The sequence below is a fragment of the Monodon monoceros genome, unplaced genomic scaffold (assembly GCF_005190385.1).
Source record: "Monodon monoceros isolate NGI ecotype Baffin Bay Population unplaced genomic scaffold, NGI_Narwhal_1 Super_Scaffold_11, whole genome shotgun sequence".
Lineage (NCBI taxonomy): Eukaryota > Metazoa > Chordata > Mammalia > Artiodactyla > Monodontidae > Monodon > Monodon monoceros.
In genome coordinates this window covers 68,156,965-68,180,180 of record NW_021703767.1, presented here as the reverse complement: position 1 = coordinate 68,180,180, position 23,216 = coordinate 68,156,965, and the positions used below count along the sequence as shown (strand labels likewise).

General features: G+C 35.5%; 1 protein-coding gene across 1 annotated transcript in view; it reads right to left on the bottom strand.

The window, feature by feature from the left end:
• SLC49A4 (solute carrier family 49 member 4) overlaps positions 1 to 23,216 on the bottom strand; it is an 87,805-nt gene that overhangs the window by 19,742 nt on the left and 44,847 nt on the right. Inside the window, exons 5-7 of the mRNA XM_029215109.1 lie at positions 22,640 to 22,748; positions 12,044 to 12,111; positions 8,789 to 8,916 (exon numbers count right to left, since the gene is read on the bottom strand). Of these exons, the coding sequence (XP_029070942.1) occupies positions 8,789 to 8,916; positions 12,044 to 12,111; positions 22,640 to 22,748 (305 nt within the window). The remainder of the gene's footprint in view (positions 1 to 8,788; positions 8,917 to 12,043; positions 12,112 to 22,639; positions 22,749 to 23,216) is intronic.

Sequence of the window (23,216 nt, the reverse complement as noted above, 5' to 3'; positions counted from 1 at the left end):
CGCGTGCCACCACTAAGACCTGACGCAGCCGTAACAATAAATAAATAAATAAAATAAAATAAAGTAAAATAAAATATGCAGTAATGAAACTGGGGTTCCAAAAGAGAAGGGGGCATATTTTGCTGCAATATTCATTAATGGTGATGGTTTTCTTTCCACGTGTTATTACCTTGTGGGTGTCCCTTGTTTAGTACCTTTGGTGGCAAAGTTTAGTCCTATAAAGACTGACAGTTATGTTTAGAGTCCCTTATGACTGGAAGGCACAGTTATTATCTTGCAGAAATGAAGCACAACTAATAATTCTTTGAAACAGTGGGCCCAGAGTAGAGATTGGTTGGGAAATCAGATATCCTAAGTAGTATAGGTTTATCAGTAACCTTTAAGCTCCCAAAGAATGACATATGGTTCTGCAGAAGGCAATGTACTATTAACTCATGGAATGCTGACTGATCACCTGGTCAAACCCTCTACCTTCAAGAAACACAAATACTACTTGAAGACTTATTTCTCTTCTTGAAAATGTCCATGGATAAACATTACATGACCTCAGTAAGAAGCGTTTATCTGAGCATTTCACAAATCCATCCTCGTCTTTTAATCCATGTTCTATTTCTGCCTCTTAATCAGTCATGAACATGAGTAATTCACTTTTAGTTCATACTGAAAATAATAATTCACTCCTTAGCCTTCTTTCTTTAAAGTTTAAAATCTCTAATTTCCTTAATAATGTGCATTTCTTTAATCATGCTCATCCTTTTCTGAATTTTCTCATTTCTCCCCATTTTTGGGCAAGTGTATGTTTTTATTTCTTTGCATGCTATTAAAATGGGACATAATTATCTTAACAAAGGCAAAATGCATGAAAATATATTAAGAGGATTACTCTCTAGCCTATACATGTCACATGCCTTTCAATACAACCAAATATATTTCCTTTCTTCAATTATCACTTAAAGCCAGCTTGTAGTCGGCTATCACCCTCAAGGGGCTTCTATCTAGCTAATCACCTCCCCTTATTCTCCCCACCCATTATCTGTTTCCGACATCACCATCATGGCATCTTAGTAACTTGCATTCGATGAAGAACCTCCCCCAAAGCATCTTCTGTTAAACAGTCAATTTACACTGTTTCAGCAAACTCAACACCAAAGTGCTAACATTTTTCAAAATGTCATTTTCAAAGTATTCATCTATTCAGTGAAAAATGACATGTGAATTGTGGCTAGCATGGCTAGACATCTAGTTCTCAGATAAGGTGAATAATGTATTTTCATAATTTTGTTTACAGCATAAGCTTCAAGATTTTGAGACTCATATTATCTAGTCATGAGTTTATTTACTGCTCTATTATAACTAATTCAATTAATGAAGATATAATACAATATTAAATATTGAGTTTCCCTAAAGAAATAATAAAAGCATACCACTGAGAGCCTCCAAGAGGATGTATGTAAGCAAGTACATATACCAAAATAGTACACCTTTAGATAGAATGGAATGATCCAGCTTTTCTTCTATGGCAACAGTAATATCAAGATCAGTGGACTACAGAAAGATTGCATTAGAAGGTTCTAGCAGTAGTAGCACTTATAACACAAGGGTTGAACAAAATTAATAGCTTTTAATTCATTATGTCAACAGTTATAATTAATGTGTATATTTTCAAACACTTTTCATGTAAATTCTTCTGATTTATAAAAAGTAATAATAGAAACACTAAGTTTGCTAGAAACTGGAAAAAGACTAGACATTTTCCTGATTAAAAAAAGAATGACTCTGGTAAAAAAAAGAAACATGAATTTGCCATTACTGACTTTAAATATCAGCCTAAAGGTCTAGATGTGTCTATAATTAGATTTTGTAGTACATTCCCTTTCATGAAACCTTTTTTACTTAAAAGGAATTAGGTCAGATTTTTACAAAGGCAGTAAGAGTATCTATGACAGATTTATTCAAATTCTCCATTGTTCCATTAAAATATGCCCTTTTGCCTTCTTACAGCTAGTGCTGAATAACAGAGTGGCTAAGCTTCCTGACTATTATTGGCAATAAGTCATATCTATTGAGATTCAAAATAGAGACAAAATATACTTCATTCATTCATTCATTATTCAGGGCTTATGCTAGGTACTGGGGTGGGAGTTGGGGGTCAGAATTTAAAAGGCAAAAGTGCATGCTCCAGATTTTCAGACTGGTAGGGAGATAAGACATATACTCAAGTAACTATTAAGTGGTATCAGGAAAGAGAAAAAGAATACTATGATAATTCAGAGAAGGTATGTGAACAAATTTAGTCCTTAACCCAGTGTATTTGTAAGTTAAAAATGCATCTTTGTAGAGCAGAAACTAATAGAACAATGTAAAGCAATTATACTCCAATAAAGGTATTAAAAAATGTGCCTTTCAGGAGTTTCTAAGTGACATTAATAAACAGACTTACTTTCCAAAACAGCAGAATTTATAAATTCAGTGGTTAAGATGTCTACCTCAAACTCAACCTATCAATTCTAGCCTTGATTTAATTTAGAATTCTGCTTTCCTTTCTGTCCAACATAATTATTTTTAAGGACAGAATGGGAAAACAGTCTTGACTGGGGTCAATTACATCAATTTTCTTTAAAGATTTAAAAAGATGCATAGTTTTCACAATAAATGCTGGAGAGGGTGTGGAGAAAAGGGAACCCTCTTGCACTGTTGGTGGGAATGTAAATTGATACAGCCACTATGGAGAACAGTATGGAGGTTCCTAAAAAACTAAAAATAGAACTACCATACGACCCAGCAATCCCACTACTGGGCATATACCCTGAGAAAACCATAATTCAAAAGGAGTCATGGACCACAACGTTCATTGCAGCTCTATTTACAATAGCAAGGACATGGAAGCAACCTAAGTGTTCACCGACAGGTGCATAGATAAAGAAGATGTGGCACATATGTACAATGGAATATTACTCAGCCATAAAAAGAAACGAAATTGAGTTATTTGTAGTGAGGTGGATGGACCTAGAGTCTGTCATACAGAGTGAAGTAAGTCAGAAAGAGAAAAACAAATACCATATGCTAACACATACATATGGAATCTAAAAAAAAAAAAAAGGTTCTGAAGAACCTAGGGGCAGGACAGGAATAAAGACGCAGATGTAGAGAATGGACTTGAGGACACGGGGAGGGGGAAGGGTAAGCTGGGACTAAGTGAGAGAGTGGCATGGACTTATATACACTACCAAATGTAAAATAGATAGCTAGTGGGAAGCAGCCGCATAGCACAGGGAGATCAGCTCAGTGCTTTGTGACCACCTACAGGGGTGGGATAGGGAGGGTGGGAGGGAGAAACAAGAGGGAGGAGATATGAGGATATGTGTATATGTATAGCTGATTCACTTTGTTATAAAGCAGAAACTAACACACCATTGTAAAGCAATTATATTCCAATAAAGATGTTAAAAAAATAAAATGATGCACAGTTTTCAAATATATATACATGTTTTCTGATTATAAAAGTAAAACAAATTCAGTGTTACAAATCCAGACAAAAAAAGGAGGTAAGGGGCTTCCCTGGTGGTGCAGTGGTTGAGAGTCCGCCTGCCGATGCAGGGGACGCAGTTTTGTGCCCCAGTCCGGGAAGATCCCACATGCCACGGAGCGGCTGGGCCCGTGAGCCATGGCCGCTGAGCCTGTGCATCCGGAGCCTGTGCTCTGCAACGCGAGAGGCCGCAACAGTGAGAGGCCCGCATACCGCCAAAAAAAAAGGAGGTAAAAAACTAAATCTCCTCCATCCAGAGATAAAACTGTTAATTTTATCAGGTTAAATAGAAAATACATGAAATTTAATGAACATATTATCTTATAATGAATATTCTGCACTTAATTCAAGGGAACAAATCTGTTCATCATGTACTCACAACTATATTCTTGTGAAATCTAACATATGCATACATGTCATACAGTATCACAAAAAAAATGTGAGTGTAATGCTATGAACAAACAGAGTTGTAAACTAAAACTGTTCCACCAGAATGCTGTACAGCTGCTAAAGTTGAAACTATACCAGAATAATAAAAAATTCTGGCTCAGGACACTCGACAAAATTGCTCAAAACCCTAATGAAGGAATGTTAGTATATTAAAAGTGCAAAGTATCCAAAGAAAGATTACTCTGGACAACTGGGATTTACAGACAAAGCAATAAACACTGAAAAGAGGGAATGCCAGCAGGATGGTACAGAGCAGAGGTTTCCAAACCTTCCTTCTCAGCACCCTTTGTATCTCAGTAATTTTTTAGTGGTGCCTCAAGGCCAAAGGAAATAGCTAACAATTCTGTTAATTACATGGTTAGGTCCAAACAATTTAATAAATATATATATATCCTAACAATTTAGTGGCCATTAAAAAATACTCATATATTGAAAGAAATAGATTTTTACTTCATTCTTAAATGACCACAATTACTTACTAATGGGATGTGTACATCTGACAGGCACTATGCAACTTCTCAAATCTTGTAATCAGAACGGCACTGCCACCCTCATTTCCTGTTCCACACTTATTACTGTGCGGAATGATGTCCCCTCCTTCCCCCAAAAGATATTCATGTGTGAACTCCTGGAAACTGTGAATATGTTTCCATACCTGGCAAAAAGGGTTAAGGCTGCAGATGGAATTAAGGTTGCTAATCAGCGGATTTTAAAATTGGGAGACTATCCTGGATTACCTGGGTAGATCCAGTGTAATCACAAGGATCCTTAAAAGTAGAAGAAGGAGGCAGAATATGAAGTTCAGAGGAAGATGTTACCTTGGAAGGAAGGAACAATGCAATATGAGATGCAATATGAGAAGGACTTGACCTGCTGTTGCCAGCTTTACAGATGGATGAAGGGAGCCACGAGCCACGGAATGTGGACAGCCTCTAGAAGTTAGAGAAGGCAACGAAACAAATTCTTCCCTAGTGTCTGCCCACATTTTGATTTTAGCCTCAGGAGACTCGAGTTGAACTTCTAACTTACAGAAATATACGATAATAAATTGGTGTTTTTTTAAGCCACTATGTTTGTGGTAGCTTATTAACAGCAGCCATAGAAAGACTAATATAGACCCCCAAATGATACTAATAACAATTAAAAACAACTGCAGCTATAAAGGTTTCAGGTCAATTAGATGAGCTAATAATAAGTAAACTGCCTATATTATACTCCTTGGCTATACTCCTTGGCTAGACTCACCAAGAAAAAAAGAGAGCAGACTCAAATAAATAAAATCAGAAATAAAAGAGATGTTACAACTGATACCACAGAAACACAAAGGACAAGAGGCTACTATGATATAATTATATGCCAACAAAATAGACAACCTAGAAGAAATGTATAAATTTCTAGAAATATACAACCTATAAAGCCTGAATTGCAATGAAATAGAAAACTTGTACAGATCAGTTACTAGGAGGAGATTGGATCAGTAATCAAAAACCTCTCAACAAAGAAAGGTCCATGACCACAAGCCTCCACTGGTGAATTCTACCAAACTTTCAGAGGTGAACTAATACCAATCCTTTTCAAACTCTTCCAGAAAACAGAAGAGGGGGAAACTTCCAAATACATTTTACAAGGCCAGCATTATCCTGATACCAAAACCAGATAAGGATGCCACAAAAAAAGAAAATTACAGGCCAATATCCCTGATGAATACAGATGCAAAAATCCTTAACAAAATAGCAAGCCAAATTCAACAATACATTAAAAGGATCATACACCATGATCAAGTGAGATTTATTCCAGGGACTCAAGGCTGGTTCGACATCTGCAAATCAGTCAATGTGATACACCACATTAACAAAACGAAGGGATAAAAATCATGTGATCATCCCAATAGACAGAGAAAAAGCATTTGACAAAATTCAACACCCACTTATGATAAAAATGCTCAACACAGCAGGTAAAAAGGGAATGTATCTCAACGTAATAAAGGTCATATATGACAAGATCACAGTTAACATTATACTCAATGGTAAAAAGCTGAAAGCTTTTCCTCTAAGATCAGGAACAAGACAAGGATAATCACTCTCCCCACTTTTATTCAACGTGATATTCGGAAGTCCTAGTCACAGCAATTGGGCAAGAAAAAAAAAGGTATCTAAACTGGAAGAAGCAAAACCGACACTATTTGCAGATGACATATTATATACAGAAAATCCTAAAGACTCCATCAAAAAACTGTTGGGGGCTTCCCTGGTGGAGCAGTGGTTGAGAATCTACCTGCTAATGCAGGGGACACGGGTTCGAGCCCTGGTCTGGGAGGATCCCACATGCCGCGGAGCAACTAAGCCTGTGTGCTACAGCTACTGAGCCTGCGCGTCTGGAGCCTGTGAGCCGCAACAAGAGAGGCCGCGATAGTGAGAGGCCCGCGCACTGCGATGAAGAGTGGCCCCCGCTTGCCACAACTAGAGAAAGCCCTCGCACAGAAATGAAGACCCAACACAGCAAAAATAAATAAATTAATTAATAAAACAAAGGACTAGTCTTTAAAAAACAAAAGTTTAAAGGCCATTTGTTATCCTTTAAAAAGAAAAACTGTTGGAACTAATAAATTCAGTAATTGTAGGCTACAAAATCAATAGAAAAATCTTGCATTTCTCTACACTAGTAATGAACTATCTGAAAGAGAAATGAAGAAAAAATTCCATTTACAATTATATCAAAATAATAAAATACCTAGGAATAAAATTAACCAAGGAGGTGAAAGATCTGTATATTGAAAACTTAAAGACATTAATTAAAGAAACTGAAGAAGACAAAAATAAATGGAAAGATATTCTGTGCTCATAGATTGGAAGAATTACTATTGTTAAAATGTCCATACTACCCAAAGCAATCTACAGATTCAAAGCAATCCCTATCAAAATTCCAATGGCATTTTTCACAGAAATAGAACAAACAATCCCCAAATTTGTGTGGAACCATAAAAGACCCCGGATAGCTAAAGCAACCTTGAGAAAGAAGAACAAAGCTGGAGGCATCACATGCCCTGATTTCAAACAATATTACAAAGCTATAGTAATTAATATAGTATAGTATTGGCATAAAAACTGAGACATAGATCAATGGAACAGAACAGAGAGCCCAGAAATAAACCTACACACTTATGGTCAATTAATTTACAACAAAAAAGCCAGGACTATGCAATGGGGAAAGGACAGACTCTTCAATAAATGATATTAGGAAAACTGGACAACCACATGCAAAAGAATGAACTTGGACCACTATCTTACACCATATGCAAAAATTAACACAAAATTGATCACAGACTTGAATGTAAGACCTGAAACCATAAAACTCCTAGAATAAAATATAGGCAGTAAGTTCCTTGACATAGGTCTTGGCAATAATTTTTTGAATCTGACACCAAAAGCGAAAGAACAAAAGTGAAAATGAACAACTGGGACTATATCAAACTAAAGAGCTTCGGCACAGCAAAGGAAACCATCAACAAATGAAAACGCAACCTACTGAATGGGAGAAAATTGCAAACCGTATATCTGATAAGGGGTTAATATCCAAAATATACAAAGAACTCATACAATTCAGTACCAAAAAGCAAACAATGCAATTAAAAAATGGGCAGAAGATCTGAATACTCATTTTTCCAAAGAAGACATACAGATGGCCAACAGACACATAAAAGAAGTTCAATATCATTAATCATCAGGGAAACACAAATCAAAATCACAACGAGATATTACCTCACACGTGTCAGAATGGCTATTATCAATAAGACAAGAAATAACAAGTGTTGGCACGGATGTGGAGAAAAGGGAACCCTCCTACACTGTTGGTGGGAATGTAAATTGATACAGCCACTATGGAAAACAATATGAAGGCTCCTCAAAAAGCTAAAAACAGAACTACCATATGATCCAGCAATTCCATTTCTTATCTGAAGGAACTGAAATCACTATCTCAAAAAGATATCTACACACCCCCCTTGTTCACTGCAGCATTATTTACAATAGCAAAGATATGGAAACAACCTAAGTGTCCATCAATGGATGAATGGATAAAGAAATTGTGGAATATATATGCAATAGAATATTACTCAGCCATAAAGAATGAAATCTTGCTATTTGTGACATGTTTAGATCTTGAGGATATTATGCTAAGTGAAGTAAGTCAGACAGAGATAGACAAATATTGTATGATCTCTCTTATATATGGAATCAAAAACAAACAAACAAAAAAACCCAACAAACCAAGCTCACAGAAACAGAGAACAGACTGGTGGTTGCAAGAGGTGGGTGGGGCGGTAGGAGAAATGGTGAACTGTTTGGTTTTTGTTTTTAGTTTAAATAAACTGAATAAAAATTTTTTAAAAAGGCTAAATAGAAAATAAACCTATAGGTGCTCATTCAAAGAATTTTACTGGTGTGTACTTGAAACATCATAGCTTTTTGCCTCTGTTCATGTTCATTTTCCTTCCTGTTTAACAATCTTGTAATGGCTATAAACCAGATAAAAAATACTTGTATTATGCTCTGATATGATTTTTAAAAGAATATAAGCTTTTCCATGCTATATAAGCTTAGGCTAAAGATTATACATTTCCATATGCAAAATCCAGTGGAAATGTTTTTAGTTATTTCTTGAGCTCTTTTTAGACGGGATGATGGTCTGATGGCTAGACAAGGGAGACCTTTTTGTATATTTAACAATTACTATGGAAAAAGTCCTGCTGTCAGTGTGTATATACTTCTATAAACTGACACTATTTATTCAAAGTTCAAAACAGTCTGTGTTCACCTGTGGTTAAAGGCAGGTGTGTGATGCTGTTCAAACAGGTCAGGGTGAACCACGTGGATGATAGTGTAGCCCCAGAAAACAGGAGGAGAAGAATTAGTTTCAGCATACCCCTGATAAAATCTGCAAACCTGAAAAGAAACAATGTTCTATTAATGCTAGCTGGAGTTTTAAAATACCATTTACATCAATGACACGTTTTCATTAAACAATAATTTCTTGAAAAAATTTCAATGCTTTTAAACGCAAGTTTTTTGATTTTTTTAAACCAATACAATTTATGTGTTTGTGATAAATGTTGCTTCGTGATAAATGCGTTCTTTTTTCTCTTACAAAACACATAAAATGTGATCTCTGTTCTGGATCTGTAAGTTACAGGATGGATTCTGAGTTTTAAATTGCCACTTTACTTTCTTTATATATATTTTCTATAATTTCCAAACATCCTATAATGAGCACATATTGCCCTAGTTTTAGAAAACAGGCTAACTTGTTGATGTAAACTTGCAAAGATGGCTCTCCCAAAATTCAAACTCACCTAGAGAACCAATACAAGGTTACACCAGAGCCTTTGGGGTCCTATACGACCTGGTCTCTGCCTCCACTTTCCCTTTGCCTTATTATTCTCCAGCTGCACAGCCCTGTTTCTGTTTCTCCTACATGCTAAGGTTGTTTCCCACAGCAACGATAGCTTCTGCACCTGTCCTGGAATGCTGGTACCCCCAGATCATCAAATGACTTACTCCTGCTTATTGTTCAGGTCATTTGGGTCTCAGTTCAGGAAGGCTCTCCATGCTTGTGGAGGAAGCCCTCCCCATCCCAACTCCACACTCTATTTTCTCTATAGCATTTAACTCTATTGGAATTTCTCTTGTTTTTGCATTTATTGTTTGTCTTCCCTATCAGACTGTAAGCTCTGTAAGAGCAAGAACGTAGCTCTAGAATAGTGAATTTATTCTACAAAATTTGTGTATAATGTTTCACAGCATTTTAAGTTCTCAAAAATCCTGCTTTGTCTTGAATTAACATGAAACTCCTGGTTGAGATGCTTATCGTTTAGCTTATCGTTTAGTAATGACCAAAAAGTTTTCCATTTGCCAACTGTTTTTCCTCATCTACTGATGAACCGTTGATTATATAAGCACAATCCTCTTGCTGTGGCTGTACACAGCTTACTCTGTCCTTCAGAGTTGTTCCTATTGTAGAAAAACTGATCCCATCCCAAATACAACATATACCATGTTTTCTCTGTTTTTTAAATTGATTTTAATTTCTACTGTAATTATATGACTTGCAATACTATCTTTCATTTTGCACTTATTTAATGTGATGTGGTTAATCATGTTTGTAAAGTGTTATCTAGACTAAAATGACTTCCTATGAGAGCTGATGCCACCTTTTGGTGGGGAAAATGGATGCACCTTTGCCTAGTGACTTTGGTTAGCTCTCTATTATGAAAGTTCACAAACAGAAAATTCTTATGTACTCTGAAAAAGGTTCCACAGCTTGATGGAAATGCCCCTCAAGAAAATCCAAATGCTTTGTTATAATTCCATGCTCACCACTTTTCTGATTTATATTTTGCTATGCTGCATGAACTTACTTGTCAGATGGGCAGATGGCCCCGTATGAGAGAATAAAACAGTTTTCTGGTACAATCAGAATTGAGTGAAGTTGAACAGTGAGTAAGTTTTCCAGGGCCTGATCACACAAGAATAAACTGAATACTCTGGTCTACCAATTTTAGATACCTAGTCCTTTCAAATGGGCTTACACCATCAAAGTGTACAGTTAGGACCAAAGTATTACATTTAGTAGTAACCTTTAGTAATATAATCACAAAAAAAAACACCCAAAGCACTCATATCTATAAGGAGATTCTGTTCTAGGGATCCCAAAAAAGCTGTTTTGCATATAATCTAAAAATTGATTTTAGGCTTAGGAGATAGCTACAATTGATTTTGGATCCCAGAGTAAGGGCAGTACTTTTTAGAACTGCCATTTCAACAATTTAAAAACAGAAACGTCCTCATTCTAACTTTTCCATATAGTTAAAATTAAGGGTTTGTAGAACAAAATGAAGAGAAAGGAGCATTTGAGATGTCATTTCTGATACATAATGTGTCCCTCTTTGACCTATGTGGTGCTCAGAAAAGGATTTGGTAAATGATGACTCGCCATCATTGGCTTGGAGATTTAATTAGAAAAATTAGATATGATTCTTATCAAATGTGATAGGTCAATGTATTCTAGTATCAGTGTAGTGATTTCCTACCAATAGCTATGCTCCTATTCTTCAGCTTTTCGATTTTATCCTCATATTTTTCTAACTTATAAAAACCTCAGATAAAGTGATTTAGAAATTACAGTGACAATTTATTCTTTCATTAGCCCAGAAACACTAGGCAAACTGTAAGGTTTAGATATAATATTATCCTGTGTCAACTGTGTTTAAATATTTAGATAGCAAGGTGCTTCACATATCTTATTTGATATCCCCAAATATGTAATTAGATTCTCCCACTCCTGCTAAAGTTGACTGTCCAATTTTGTTTTTGATTAAACAGGGTAAAATGATTTGGAAAGTGAAAGAATATTATCTCACTGGAAACACCAAGTTTTATAGGTAGTTACCTACATGAGTGACATTTTCATTCTTTTCTTTTTTCAGAATAAATGAGGCTTTTTCCTTCTTCTGTCTCGTTCTTAAAATGTGTTGTCATAATGGTTAAGATCAGAGGGAGTTTGACGAAACTCTAAGTCTTTATGGACATTTTTTGTCAAAATGTGGTAACTATAGCGTCATACCTGCCAAAATTGACCAGAAAAAAATATCTGCTAATCAGGATACTGACTTTTCAGGGAAAGTTCTAGAGATGCTCTTATGAATGATTCCTTTCAATTCTTTTCTAATCTCAAAAACTATCAATTTGCCTTTATTATTGTATACTCTTTCCTTGGGTCCCATTTGTAGATGTTGCTCTCTAATAATATGGAGAAAGTCAGCTTAATTATACTGGAAATACATCTCTAGTCTCCAAAAACATTTTAGGATGGACTACTCCTGTGAAGGTTTCTTGTAGCAGCAAATTCTACCTACTGCATGTGAATTTTCTTATAGCCTGAACAAGTGCCCTTATCTGACTTTTGCCTGTTTTACTTTTCCTTCAATTTTAATGTTTATCTAGGGGAGTGGAGTCTCCCTTTGGGCTTTTTTTGGTTCTGCCCACTCACATGTTTAACATAAAATATTCTCACCTTGCCATAGCTATTCCAACAACACAGCCTCCAACTATGGACCAAAATCCAATCCAGCCAGCATCTACCTGTTAAGAAAGTGGAAGACATATTTAATACAAGATTATCATATTGAAGTTTAGAAGGCACGGAAAACAATCCTCTATAATCAGTATGTTAATAGCTAAGTGGCAGCAAATCTAGGAAACACTATTTAAGAAAATGAATCAAATGAAAGGATTCATGTGTGACTAATTAATACAAACTTACCTAAATAAATATATCATTAACTTTTTATTGGAATATTTAAATCAACAAAATACTCAATGTCACAAACAGATATTTTTCAAATGTGTTCTACATGCCAGGCATTGTACCAGGAACTCTTAAGAAAACAGGCAAAGGAGAAAAGATGGTCACTGACCTAAAAAGCTTAAATACAGCCAAGATACAGGAAACTACTAGGCAATAATTAAGTGCTAAAATGTCTGGCACAAGTAAAAATGTATTAAGAGAAACACAGAAGAGTATGGGAAAGACAGGGTTGGGGGGCAGGGAGAGAGAGAATATGGGTGGAGCACCTGGTGAAACTAGACAGAGAAAGAATTTGAGCTGGATTTCGAATGGATAGCTCACTCCACTCTTGAAGAAAACATTTCCAGCCCTGCCATTTACTAGCTTTGTGACTTTGGGCAAATTATGTCGTCTTTATAAAATGGACTAAATGAGAGAATCTGCATATAGAACTTCGATCAGCAGTCGACATACAGGAAGTGCTCAATAAAGGTTAGAGCTGTTATGGTTACTTGATGATGTTTCTCTATCATCTAATGTCTTGTCTCTTTCCTACCTTCATGGACAAACTTATTCAGAGCAATCTACAAATGCTGCCCATATTTCCTAATCACTCAGGTATCTCTCTTTTTTTTTTTATTCAAACAGAAAGTCACAAAAATTATAATCATCCTCATCAGTTCACTCAGTCCCATGTAATTAATTTTTTTCATCTTGATCTTTTGTTAGCACTTTTATGAGTTCATCAGTTTTCCATGAGAGTTCTGAAAATGCTCATTCATTCAGTTCAGCAGTATAGTCAGTGACCAGAAACCTGTACTTGTCAGTGTTTTTCTTTAACTCTTACTATGACTTGGCTTCTATCTCAACTACACCCCAAGTCTCAGTTTCCTCATTAGTAGAATGGGGATAGTCAGGATTTTTCTGAGAATTAAATAAGTTAATAAATGCAAAGTGCTCAAGACCTGTTAGCTGTCAATACCTGACATTCCGTGTGTCCCTAACAATAACAATGCATTTTGTCTCCTCTTTCCCCTTCCCCCAGCCATCACACTTGCTTACTATCTTATTTCTTACTTCTGGACTCCTGTAATAGCAATATTTTTGCCCACAATTGCCAGAATAATTATCCCAATCATTCCACTCCCCTGCTCAGAAACAGTTACTGGCTTTCCTTGTAGTTATAGGGCAAAGTCCAAACTTGACCTGGCACTTGAGAGCTGCCCAAACTAAATTCTACCTTTTATTATTTTTCTACTCATATTTTTCATTACAGCTGTGATAGAGCTTGTCAGCTGTCCATCAAGATATGTTATATCTTATTCTACCAGGGTACTTAGTTAGATTACATGTCCTAGCCCCTACTCAGCTACATGTGACCACATGACTAAGTTCTCATTAATGGAAGGGGAAAAAGTGAGGTGTGCCACCTCTAGGCTAGAACCTGGAAGACAGCTATATACCCCCTCCATGCTTTCTTTCCCTTTCTGCCAGCTGGAATCTGGATGGTCATCCCGCTTCACCCATGCATATAATGACAAGGTCCTAGGAGACAGAAGACCTGCAAAGTGGAAGCAACCTAGGTCTTAAATCAGTGTGAGGAAGAGAGTAGTCCCAACTGTGAACAACTGTCCTAGATTATTATGCAAACTGTCCTAGATTGCTATATGAATGAGAAACGAATTTCTTCTTAAGTCTCAGAATTTGGGGATTCTTAGTCTACTCTAAGTAATACAATAACTTTATACAAATCTTCTTGCTCTACCAGTGTCTGGTTGCAGAAGCAAAGATAAATGCTCTCTGGAGAAAGATAACACCAGAAACTTAAATTATCTCTACATTTTTTTCATACTACTGGCATGAAGGGCAAGAGAATTCTCTGTTCTTCAGAATGCCCCTCTCCTTGCATTTAGCATCCATTAATACTATGGATTAAGGTCCATTAATACTATGAGTCCCCCACAAACATTCTCATCTATCCCCTAGGTCAGTGGGGTCCTGCATCAGGTGAAAAACCACTGTGTATCTGACTGTACTAGCCCTGGTCCTTTCAGGCCATTTTGTGCTTTTCTCCTTCCCCTGTTCATGACATTTGCTTTAGTTAATAACATTCTACCCAATAATTAATTAAATTTTTTCTTTGCTTGAATTTAATTAATTGGGGGGGGCAGCACCTTCATTTGTCCACCAACCCAGAAGCTCTGCTTTTAATTTTAAATTCCATTTTATTTAATACCTGGTATGATTCACGGTCTCTGTATCTCTCAGAGTTTGTACAAAGAGACATACTTGGAAGGGCTTCTCAGGGTTTATAACATGAATCATAAGATGTGCAAAATCAGCATCATCTAAACGGGTGCTACACTTTCCTTCTTGAAACTGAGCATGCTTGGAATACCTGCCATCCAGAAAAATAGGTTAGGAAACTAAAAGAAGGCTTTCTTCTTATAGTAAAGGTACACTAGGTAATTTGGATTAATATTCTGGTTGAAAAAGCAGAAAATCTGGGGTGGAAAATCTATCTGAAGGTGGCAGAGAACCAAGAAGGTAATCCAGAATTCTGGAACCATGATATAGGATGAGAAGGAAGCCCAGAGGAGCAAGCCTGATATGTGGGGACACTTTTCCTCAGGGGTATGTCTGCTGATTTCAGAAAAGGTAGCTAAGGGGCTAAAAAGTTACTGACAGCCTCATGGATCTAGGAAGAAAAAAATACAAGTTCGAGGCCTGCTCTAAGGTGGTTGGCCTTGTAGAAAACCCCAGACTTAAGCTGGGAACTCTGAGAGTTATACCTAAGAGCAGTGTAAATTAGAAATGGAACTGTGGAAGGAAGGGAGGGAGGGAGGGAGGGAGGAAGGAAGGAAGGGAGGAAGGAAGGAAGAAATGGAACTGTATTCTGAGGGATTAAAACCCAGCTTTAAATGATCTCAATTCTTGAAACTAGATTAAGTATCCCTAGACTCCTAAGAAAAAACATAAGTTCTTTCTGGAGGAAAAGAATATCATTTGAAGCTTAAATTATCTCTACAACTTTTAATATACTATGTTGAGCACTCAGTCAAAAATAACTGAACACATAAGGAATAAGAAAACATGAATGAATATCACAAATATAAAGAGACACACAGGGATCCAGATAAAGGGGTTAGGAGATACAGACTTTAAATAACTATTTTTAATAGTTCAAAGAAATAAAATACAAGCATTTCCACAGAAATTTGGAAACTATGAAAAAGCATCAAAAAAATTTTATAACTTAAGAATATAATAATTGAAATTAATAACTCACAGATGAGTTTAACAGCATATTAGATAGAGCTGAAAACTGAAATAGTGAGTTGGAAGAGAGGCTAGGTAAAATATCCAGTTTGAAGTAGAGAAAGGCAGAAGGATAGAAAATTCAGAACAGAGAGTAAGAGACATAGGACAGACAGTGTGAAAATATAACATATACGGTTAGAGTTACTGAAGGAGAGAGAAATAGAGAAAACGGAGCATGAGCTTCAAAGGGATATTGGCTAAGAATTTTCTGAAACTGGTGAGAGACATCAAGCCACAGATTCAAGAAGTCCTACAAACCTCAAGCAGAATAAATGTATTTTTTTTCCATTTTGAATCACTTTTTATTTATTTTTATTTTTCAAACTGAAGTATAGCTGATTTACAGTATTATATGAGTTTCAGGTATACAGCATAGTGATTCAGTATTTTTACAGATTATATTCCACTGAAAGTTATTACAAAATAATGGCTCTGATTCCCTGTGCTATAAAATATATCCTTGTTGCTTATCTATTTTATACATAGTAGCTTGTATTTCTTAGTCCCATACCCCTAATTTGGCCTCTCTCCACTTCCCTCTTCCTTTTGGTAACCACTAGTTTGTTTTCTATATCTGTGAGTCTGTTTCTGTTTTGTATATACATTCATTTGTATTATTTTTTAGATTCCACATATAAGTGATATCATACAGTATTTGTCTTTGTCTGACTTATTTCACTAAGCATAATATTCTCTAGGTCTATCCATGTTGCTGCAAATGGCAGATTTTCTTTTATGGCTGAGTAATATCCCATTGTGTGTGTATGTGTATATATATATATATATATATATATATATATATATATATATATATCACATCTTCTTTATCCATTCAGCATAAAATTTTAAAAACTTGCCACCTAGTTAAGCGCTGCTGAAACCAAAGACAAAGAGACAAAGAGAAAAATCTTAAATGCAGCAAGCTTTTAAATTTGAGAGCTGACTTCTCAGTTGAAACAATGGAGGCTAGAAGAAGATGGTATTTTCAAATAAACAAAAGAAAATAAATGCTAACCAAGAATTCTATATGCAATACAAAATAATCTTCAAAACAAAGGTCAAATGAAGACATTTTCAGACCAAAGTAAAAAAACAAACCCCAAACAAGAGAATTTGTTGTAAGCCGACCTACACAAAACACACATACACACACACACACACAGACACCACACACACACTGACTCTCTCTCTCTCTCTCTCTCTCAAGGATGCTCTTTAGACAGAAGAAAAATGATCACAGATGGAAGACTGAAGATTAAGGAAAGAATGAAGAGCAACAAAATGGAAATATGAGAGTGAATCTAAATGAATATTGACTGTAAAATAACAATAAAAATGTGTCTTGGGCAGTTTAAAATATATGACAATAATAGCACAAAGTATGGTAGAGGCTTAAATGGAGTGCAAGGGTTCTAAGGACAGTCCTGGAAGAGGTAAAAGTTCTAATTTATAATAGATGTTAATAAGTGAAGTGTACATTCTGTACTTTCTAGGGTAACCACCAAATAGTAAAAGAGACTATAATTACCAAGCTAATAAAGGGGGCAAAAAGAGTAGTAAAAAATCCTTAATCCAGAAGAAGGTAAGAAAGAAGAGAAAAAGGATAGACTGGACTGGAAAAAAATAAAAACCAATCGTAAGGTGGTAGATCTAGACTCAAATTTATCAATAATTACATTAACTGCAAATGGACTAAATACTCCAATTAAAACACAAAGATTATCAGACTGAATTAAAGAAAAAATGATATGCTACTTATAAAAGGTGTACCTAAAGAAAGTTTGAAAGTAAAAAAATGCAAAAAGATATATCATGCCAACACAAATGAAGAGAAAGCTGGTGCAACTAATAGGCTTTAAGGCAAAAAAGCATTACCAGAAAAAAAAGAAAAACTTCCTACGATGAAAGGTTCAATTCATTAGTCGATACTACAATTCTAGATTTATGTGCACCTAATTACACAGTCTTAAAATATATAAAGAAAATATTGACAGAAATAAAAGGGAGAAATAGACAAATTTAAAATAATTGTGTAGGATCTTAACACACCTCTCTCAGTAACTGATAGAACAAGATGACAAAAATGAATAAGGAATAGAAGATATGAAACACACAATTAACAGAATTGATCTAGTTGACATATATAAAACACTACACTCAAGAATTATAGAAAATAGTTCACCAAAAATTGGGTCAACAAATTTGAAAATACTGAAATCATAGTATATCCTTATGACCACATTTATGCAATTTAGCTAGGACTTAAAAAAAAAAAGAACTAGAGGATCTTCCACAGTTTGTAGATTAAAGAAATGTCTTTCTAAATAACTCTGGAAAATAGAAAATATCTTAAATTCAATAATAATGAAAATCCAGAATGTATGGAATGCAGCTAAATCTGTGTTTAAAAGGACATAAATAGCCTTAAAGTGCATGTATTAGGGAAGAAAAGCTAAAAATCAAGGATGTAAGCATTCATATTAAAAAGTTAGAAAAATGAAAGCAAAGTGACATCACTCAAGAAAACAGACTAGAAAAAAAGTAAGATAAAATCAAAAATTGATGAAATAAAAAATAAGCTTTCATTAAAGAGCTACTGTTGAAATTATTCAAGGGAAAATATGAGAAAGAAGATACAGAAAATCAAGATCTGGAATGATACAATGACTTACCTTGGAGACCTAATAATATCATACAATGAAGAACTTAATACCATAAATCTGAAAACTGAGATGGAGTGGACAAATTCTAGAAAGGTATAATTTCTTAAACTGACACAATAATAAGTAGAAAATCTGAATAATTTTATAACTATTAAAGAAACTGAATTCATATCACAAAGAAAACTAGATGGCTTCATTAGCGAATTCTACCAAATATTTAGGGAAAAACAAAAGCCCCAAACCACTAAACTTACACAAACTCTTCCAATAATAGAAAAAGAGGAAACACTTCAGAAGTTGCTTTATGAGACTAGCAAAACCTTGACACTAAAATTGAAATGGCAGTAAAGATGCTCAACATCGCTAATTATTAGAGAAATGCAAATCAAAACTACAATGAGGTATCACTTCACACCGGTCAGAATGGCCATTATCAAAAAATCTAGAAACAATAAATGCTGGAGAAGGTGTGGAGAAAAGGGAACACTCCTGCACTGTTTGTGGGAACGTAAACTGATACAGCCACTATGGAGAACAGTATGGAGGTTCCTTAAAAAACTAAAAGTAGAACTACCATATGACCCAGCAATCCCACTGCTGAGCATATATCCAGAGAAAACCATAATTCAAAAAGAGTCATGTACCACAATGTTCATTGCAGCACTACTGACAACAGCCAGGACATGGAAGCAACCTAAATGTCCACTGACAGATGAATGAATAAAGAAGATGTGGCACATATATACAGTGGAAAATTACTCAGCCATAAAAAGAAACAAAATTGAGTTATTTGTAGTGAGATGGATGGACCTATAGTCTGTCATACAGAGTGAATTAAGTCAGAAAGAGAAAAACAAATACTGTATGCTAACACATATATATGGAATCTAAAAAAAAAAAGGTACTGATGAACCTAGTGGCAGGGCAGGAATAAAGATGCAGACATACAGAATGGACTTGAGGACACAGGGAGGGGGAGGCAGAGGGGGAGAGGGAAGCTGGGGCGAAGTGAGAGTGGCATCGACATATATACACTACCGGATGTAAAACAGATAGCTAGTGGGAAGCAGCCGCATAGCACAGGGAGATCAGCCCAGTGCTTTGCAATGACTTAGAGAGGTGGGATAGGGAGGGTGGGAGGGAGGCTCAAGAGGGAGGGGATATGGGGATATATGTATGTATATGGCTGATTCACTTTGTTGTACAACAGAAACTAACGACAGTATTGTGAAGCAATTATACTTCAATAAAGATTAAAAAAAATTGAAATGGCAGGACAAGATAAAAAAAATGATAGACTAATCTCATTCATGAACCTAACTGCAAAAAATCCTAAACAAAATGTAAGCAAACTGAATTCAGTGATATATAAAAAGGATAATAAATCACTGACAAAATGCATTTAGTACAGGAATGCAAGGTAGTTTAACATTTTATAATCAACAAGTATAATTCACCAAATTAGCAGTTTAAAAGAGAAAAACATATGATCATCTCAATGTTGAATTTTATTAAATGTATTTTTCTCCATCTATTTGTCATTAGTAACAACCGATATGAGATGTATGCAGAGAGGCCAAAGTATCTATGGATAAGTAAGTGAGTTTAATAAGGTTGCTGGATATAAGACAAGCTGTAGTTCAATCACTTTCAAAAACCGAGTATACTTCCTACATGCCAACCAACAGAAAATAAGATTTTTAAAGTTACCAATTACAATAGCTTCAGAAAGCATCAAATACCTGGGAATAAATCTAACAAATAAATAGAGGGTGTTTTTGCAGAAAAGAGATTTAGAGAGACGTTAGGACCTAAGTAAACGAAGAGAGATATAATAGTAATGATTTGGAAGACGAACTATTACAAAAAAAGTTAATTCTTGAACTGATCTGTAGGTTCATAAAATTCTAATCTAAATCCCAATAAGGGGAGTATTTATTCTACTAAACACCAAAACTTATTCTAACACTAGAATACTTAAGAAAATTTGGTGTTGGCACAGAGATAGACAAATAAACTAGATGAGAAAAAGAATTTAGAAACATCCATGCACATAAGGGCACTTCATTATGACAAAGATGACACTAGAGAGCAATGGGGAAAGAACAATCTTTTCAAAAATTGATATTAGGTTAATGGAGAACTATGTGGGAAAAAAGAAACTTAACCCTTACAACAAGCACAAAATTCAATTCTAGGTTTAAATGTGACAGGAATAACAATAAAGTTTCTAGAACAGCACTGTTCAATAGAACTTCCTGTGATGATGGAAATGTTCTATGTCAACACTGTCCGATATGGTACCTATAAGTTGCAAGCGGCTACTGAGCACCTGAAAAGTGGCCAGTGCCAATCAGGAAGTGACTTTTTAATTTTAATTTCCTTTCAAGTAATTTAAACTTCAAATTAAATAGCCACATGTGACTAGTGGCTACTGTACTGGATAACAGAGTTCTGCGAGATAACAGAGGGGAATATATTTATGAACTTGGAGCAAGAAAAGATTTCTCTCACTCTCTCTTTTGCATTATAGTCTCTGACTGCTAAATCCAATATCTAGACTATCTCTAAATTGGTTTCTATTGACTACTTTTTTCTTTTAAAAATATGAACCATATTTTCCTGTTTCTTTGTATGTCTAATTTTTAAAAAACTGTATACTATATGCTGTGGGTGATACAATATTGAGATTCTGGATAATTTTATCTTTCTATAAATAGTTCATTTTTGTGTAGTAGGCCATTCAATTACCTTGAACTTGTGTAAGCTTGATTTTGTGCTTTATTAGGGAGGAATATTAGAAACCAAGTTGTTTCCCAAGCTCCTTTCACCTGGCAGGACTCAATCTCCAAATTATCCCCTCTGCAAATTTTTGTCAGGGCTTGGTTTTAGGCTTTGTTCATGGTGGGTCTAAGTAGAATAGGCCTTACTCTACCTAGGGTATGGTCCTTGATTCTAAAGTTTGTCCTTTCTGGTGTCTCAGCAGAAGCCTAAGATACTAACAAGGTGTTAATGAGGTCATACCACTCTGGCTGGGCCAGAACTTCAAGGGTCCTGCACTGCCTGTCCTCTACTATATTTGTTCTGCTTTCCACCCCACAACAGTCTCTCTAATAAGTCTCTGGTAGCTTTGCCCTTTACATGTGCAGTCCATTCTGCAGCCAGGACATGCTGGGGAGTGCCCTTTCACACAGCTCTCTTCTTTGTAAATCAGTAAGAAAAAGGTAGCCCAGTAGTGGGCAAGAAACTTGAACAGGTATGTCACAAAAAAGGATGTCACTTCAAAAGATGTCATGGAAGTCACCACAATGGCATACAACGGCACAGTCATCAGCACGTCTAAATTTAAAAAGATTAACATTGCCAAGTGCTGGTAACGATGTGCAACAAGGAGAAATTTCATGTACTGCTGGTAGGACTATAAACTAATACAACTACTTTGGGGAAATTTGGCATCATCTATCAAAGCAGGCATACCCTATAACTAGCGATTCCATTCCTAGATAAATATTCAACAGAAATGTATGGAGAGGTGCATCAAGAAACATATATGAGAATATCCATACAGCACTGTTTATGACAGCCGAAATGCAGACATTCCAAATGTTCATCAAAAGCAGATTGGACAAATTGTTGTTTATTCATACAATGGAATATCACATCAGTGTGCTGGATTTCTTCCATTTGACCTTCCAAATCTCTCTACCCCTTTCTACCATGCTATTTGGAAGCAAGGAGAAGGAACGGATGTCATAAGCATATAGATAAAATGGTTTTTTTTTTTTTTTTTTTGCAGTACACGGGCCTCTCACTGCTGTGGCCTCTCCTGTTGCGGAGCACAGGCTCCCAACGCACAGGCTCCGCGGCATGTGGGATCTTCCTGGACCGGGGCACGAACCCGCGTCCCCTGCATCAGCAGGCGGACTCTCAACCACTGCACCGCCAGGGAAGCCCTAAAATGGTTATTTTTAAGGAAATGAGATACTGAGGCTAAAGAGAAAGTGAGGGATTAGATGTAGGCATAGCCATATATTTAATGACGAGATCTTCATCTTTATAAACCAAAAATCAAGGATTCTAAGATTTTCCTTCTTTATTTTTCTGTTTATTAGCATAAGTAATCATACCCAAATAAATGTGAAATTCATGGTGGTTAACAAAATCCAGGAAGAAAATCAGTATTATTTATAACTATTTCATAAGGATCTTCCTTTTGCAGCAGTGACACAGGATAACGTTTTACCTAGGCCTTGAAGCTAAAAGTAAGAACAAGTAGACAATATTTATAATTTTAGTGAACTAAAAATACCTACAAGATATAAAGAAATAAAATGCTTACTTGGCTGACATGCACTGGTGTTAAAATTAAGTCCAGAACTCCAGACCAGCCAGCAAATACACCAAGTGGTATGGCATATGCTAAAGCAATCATCAAAAATCTCAAATTGCTGTAAAAGAGGAGTAAAAGAAAACATTATTACAAATTCAAAATCTAGAGTTTAAACTCTTACTCATAGAAAAAAGTAAGTCATTTTGAAATTGGAATACCAGAATCAGAAATAGAAAATATTTGTCAGTTTGTTAATAAATTCCTTAAATTTTTTATATTTATAAGAATAATTTTTGTTCATATAGTTTAAAATTTTCAATGCTTATTATACAGATGAATTACTAACATTATTTCCTAGAATGAGTAGGCAGATTCAGTTTTTTTTTTAAAAAGCTCCTATTTGAAAGGATAAATTACTGTTTCTTCTGATGAACAAGGTGGAGGGAAAAAAAGATTAAAGGTGAATGGTTAAACAAACTGTGTACATCCATACCATGGAATACTACTGAGCAGTAAAAAGGAATAACTACCAGTACACAAAACAACTTGGATGACTCTCCAGAGAATTATTGTGGGTGAAAAAAGC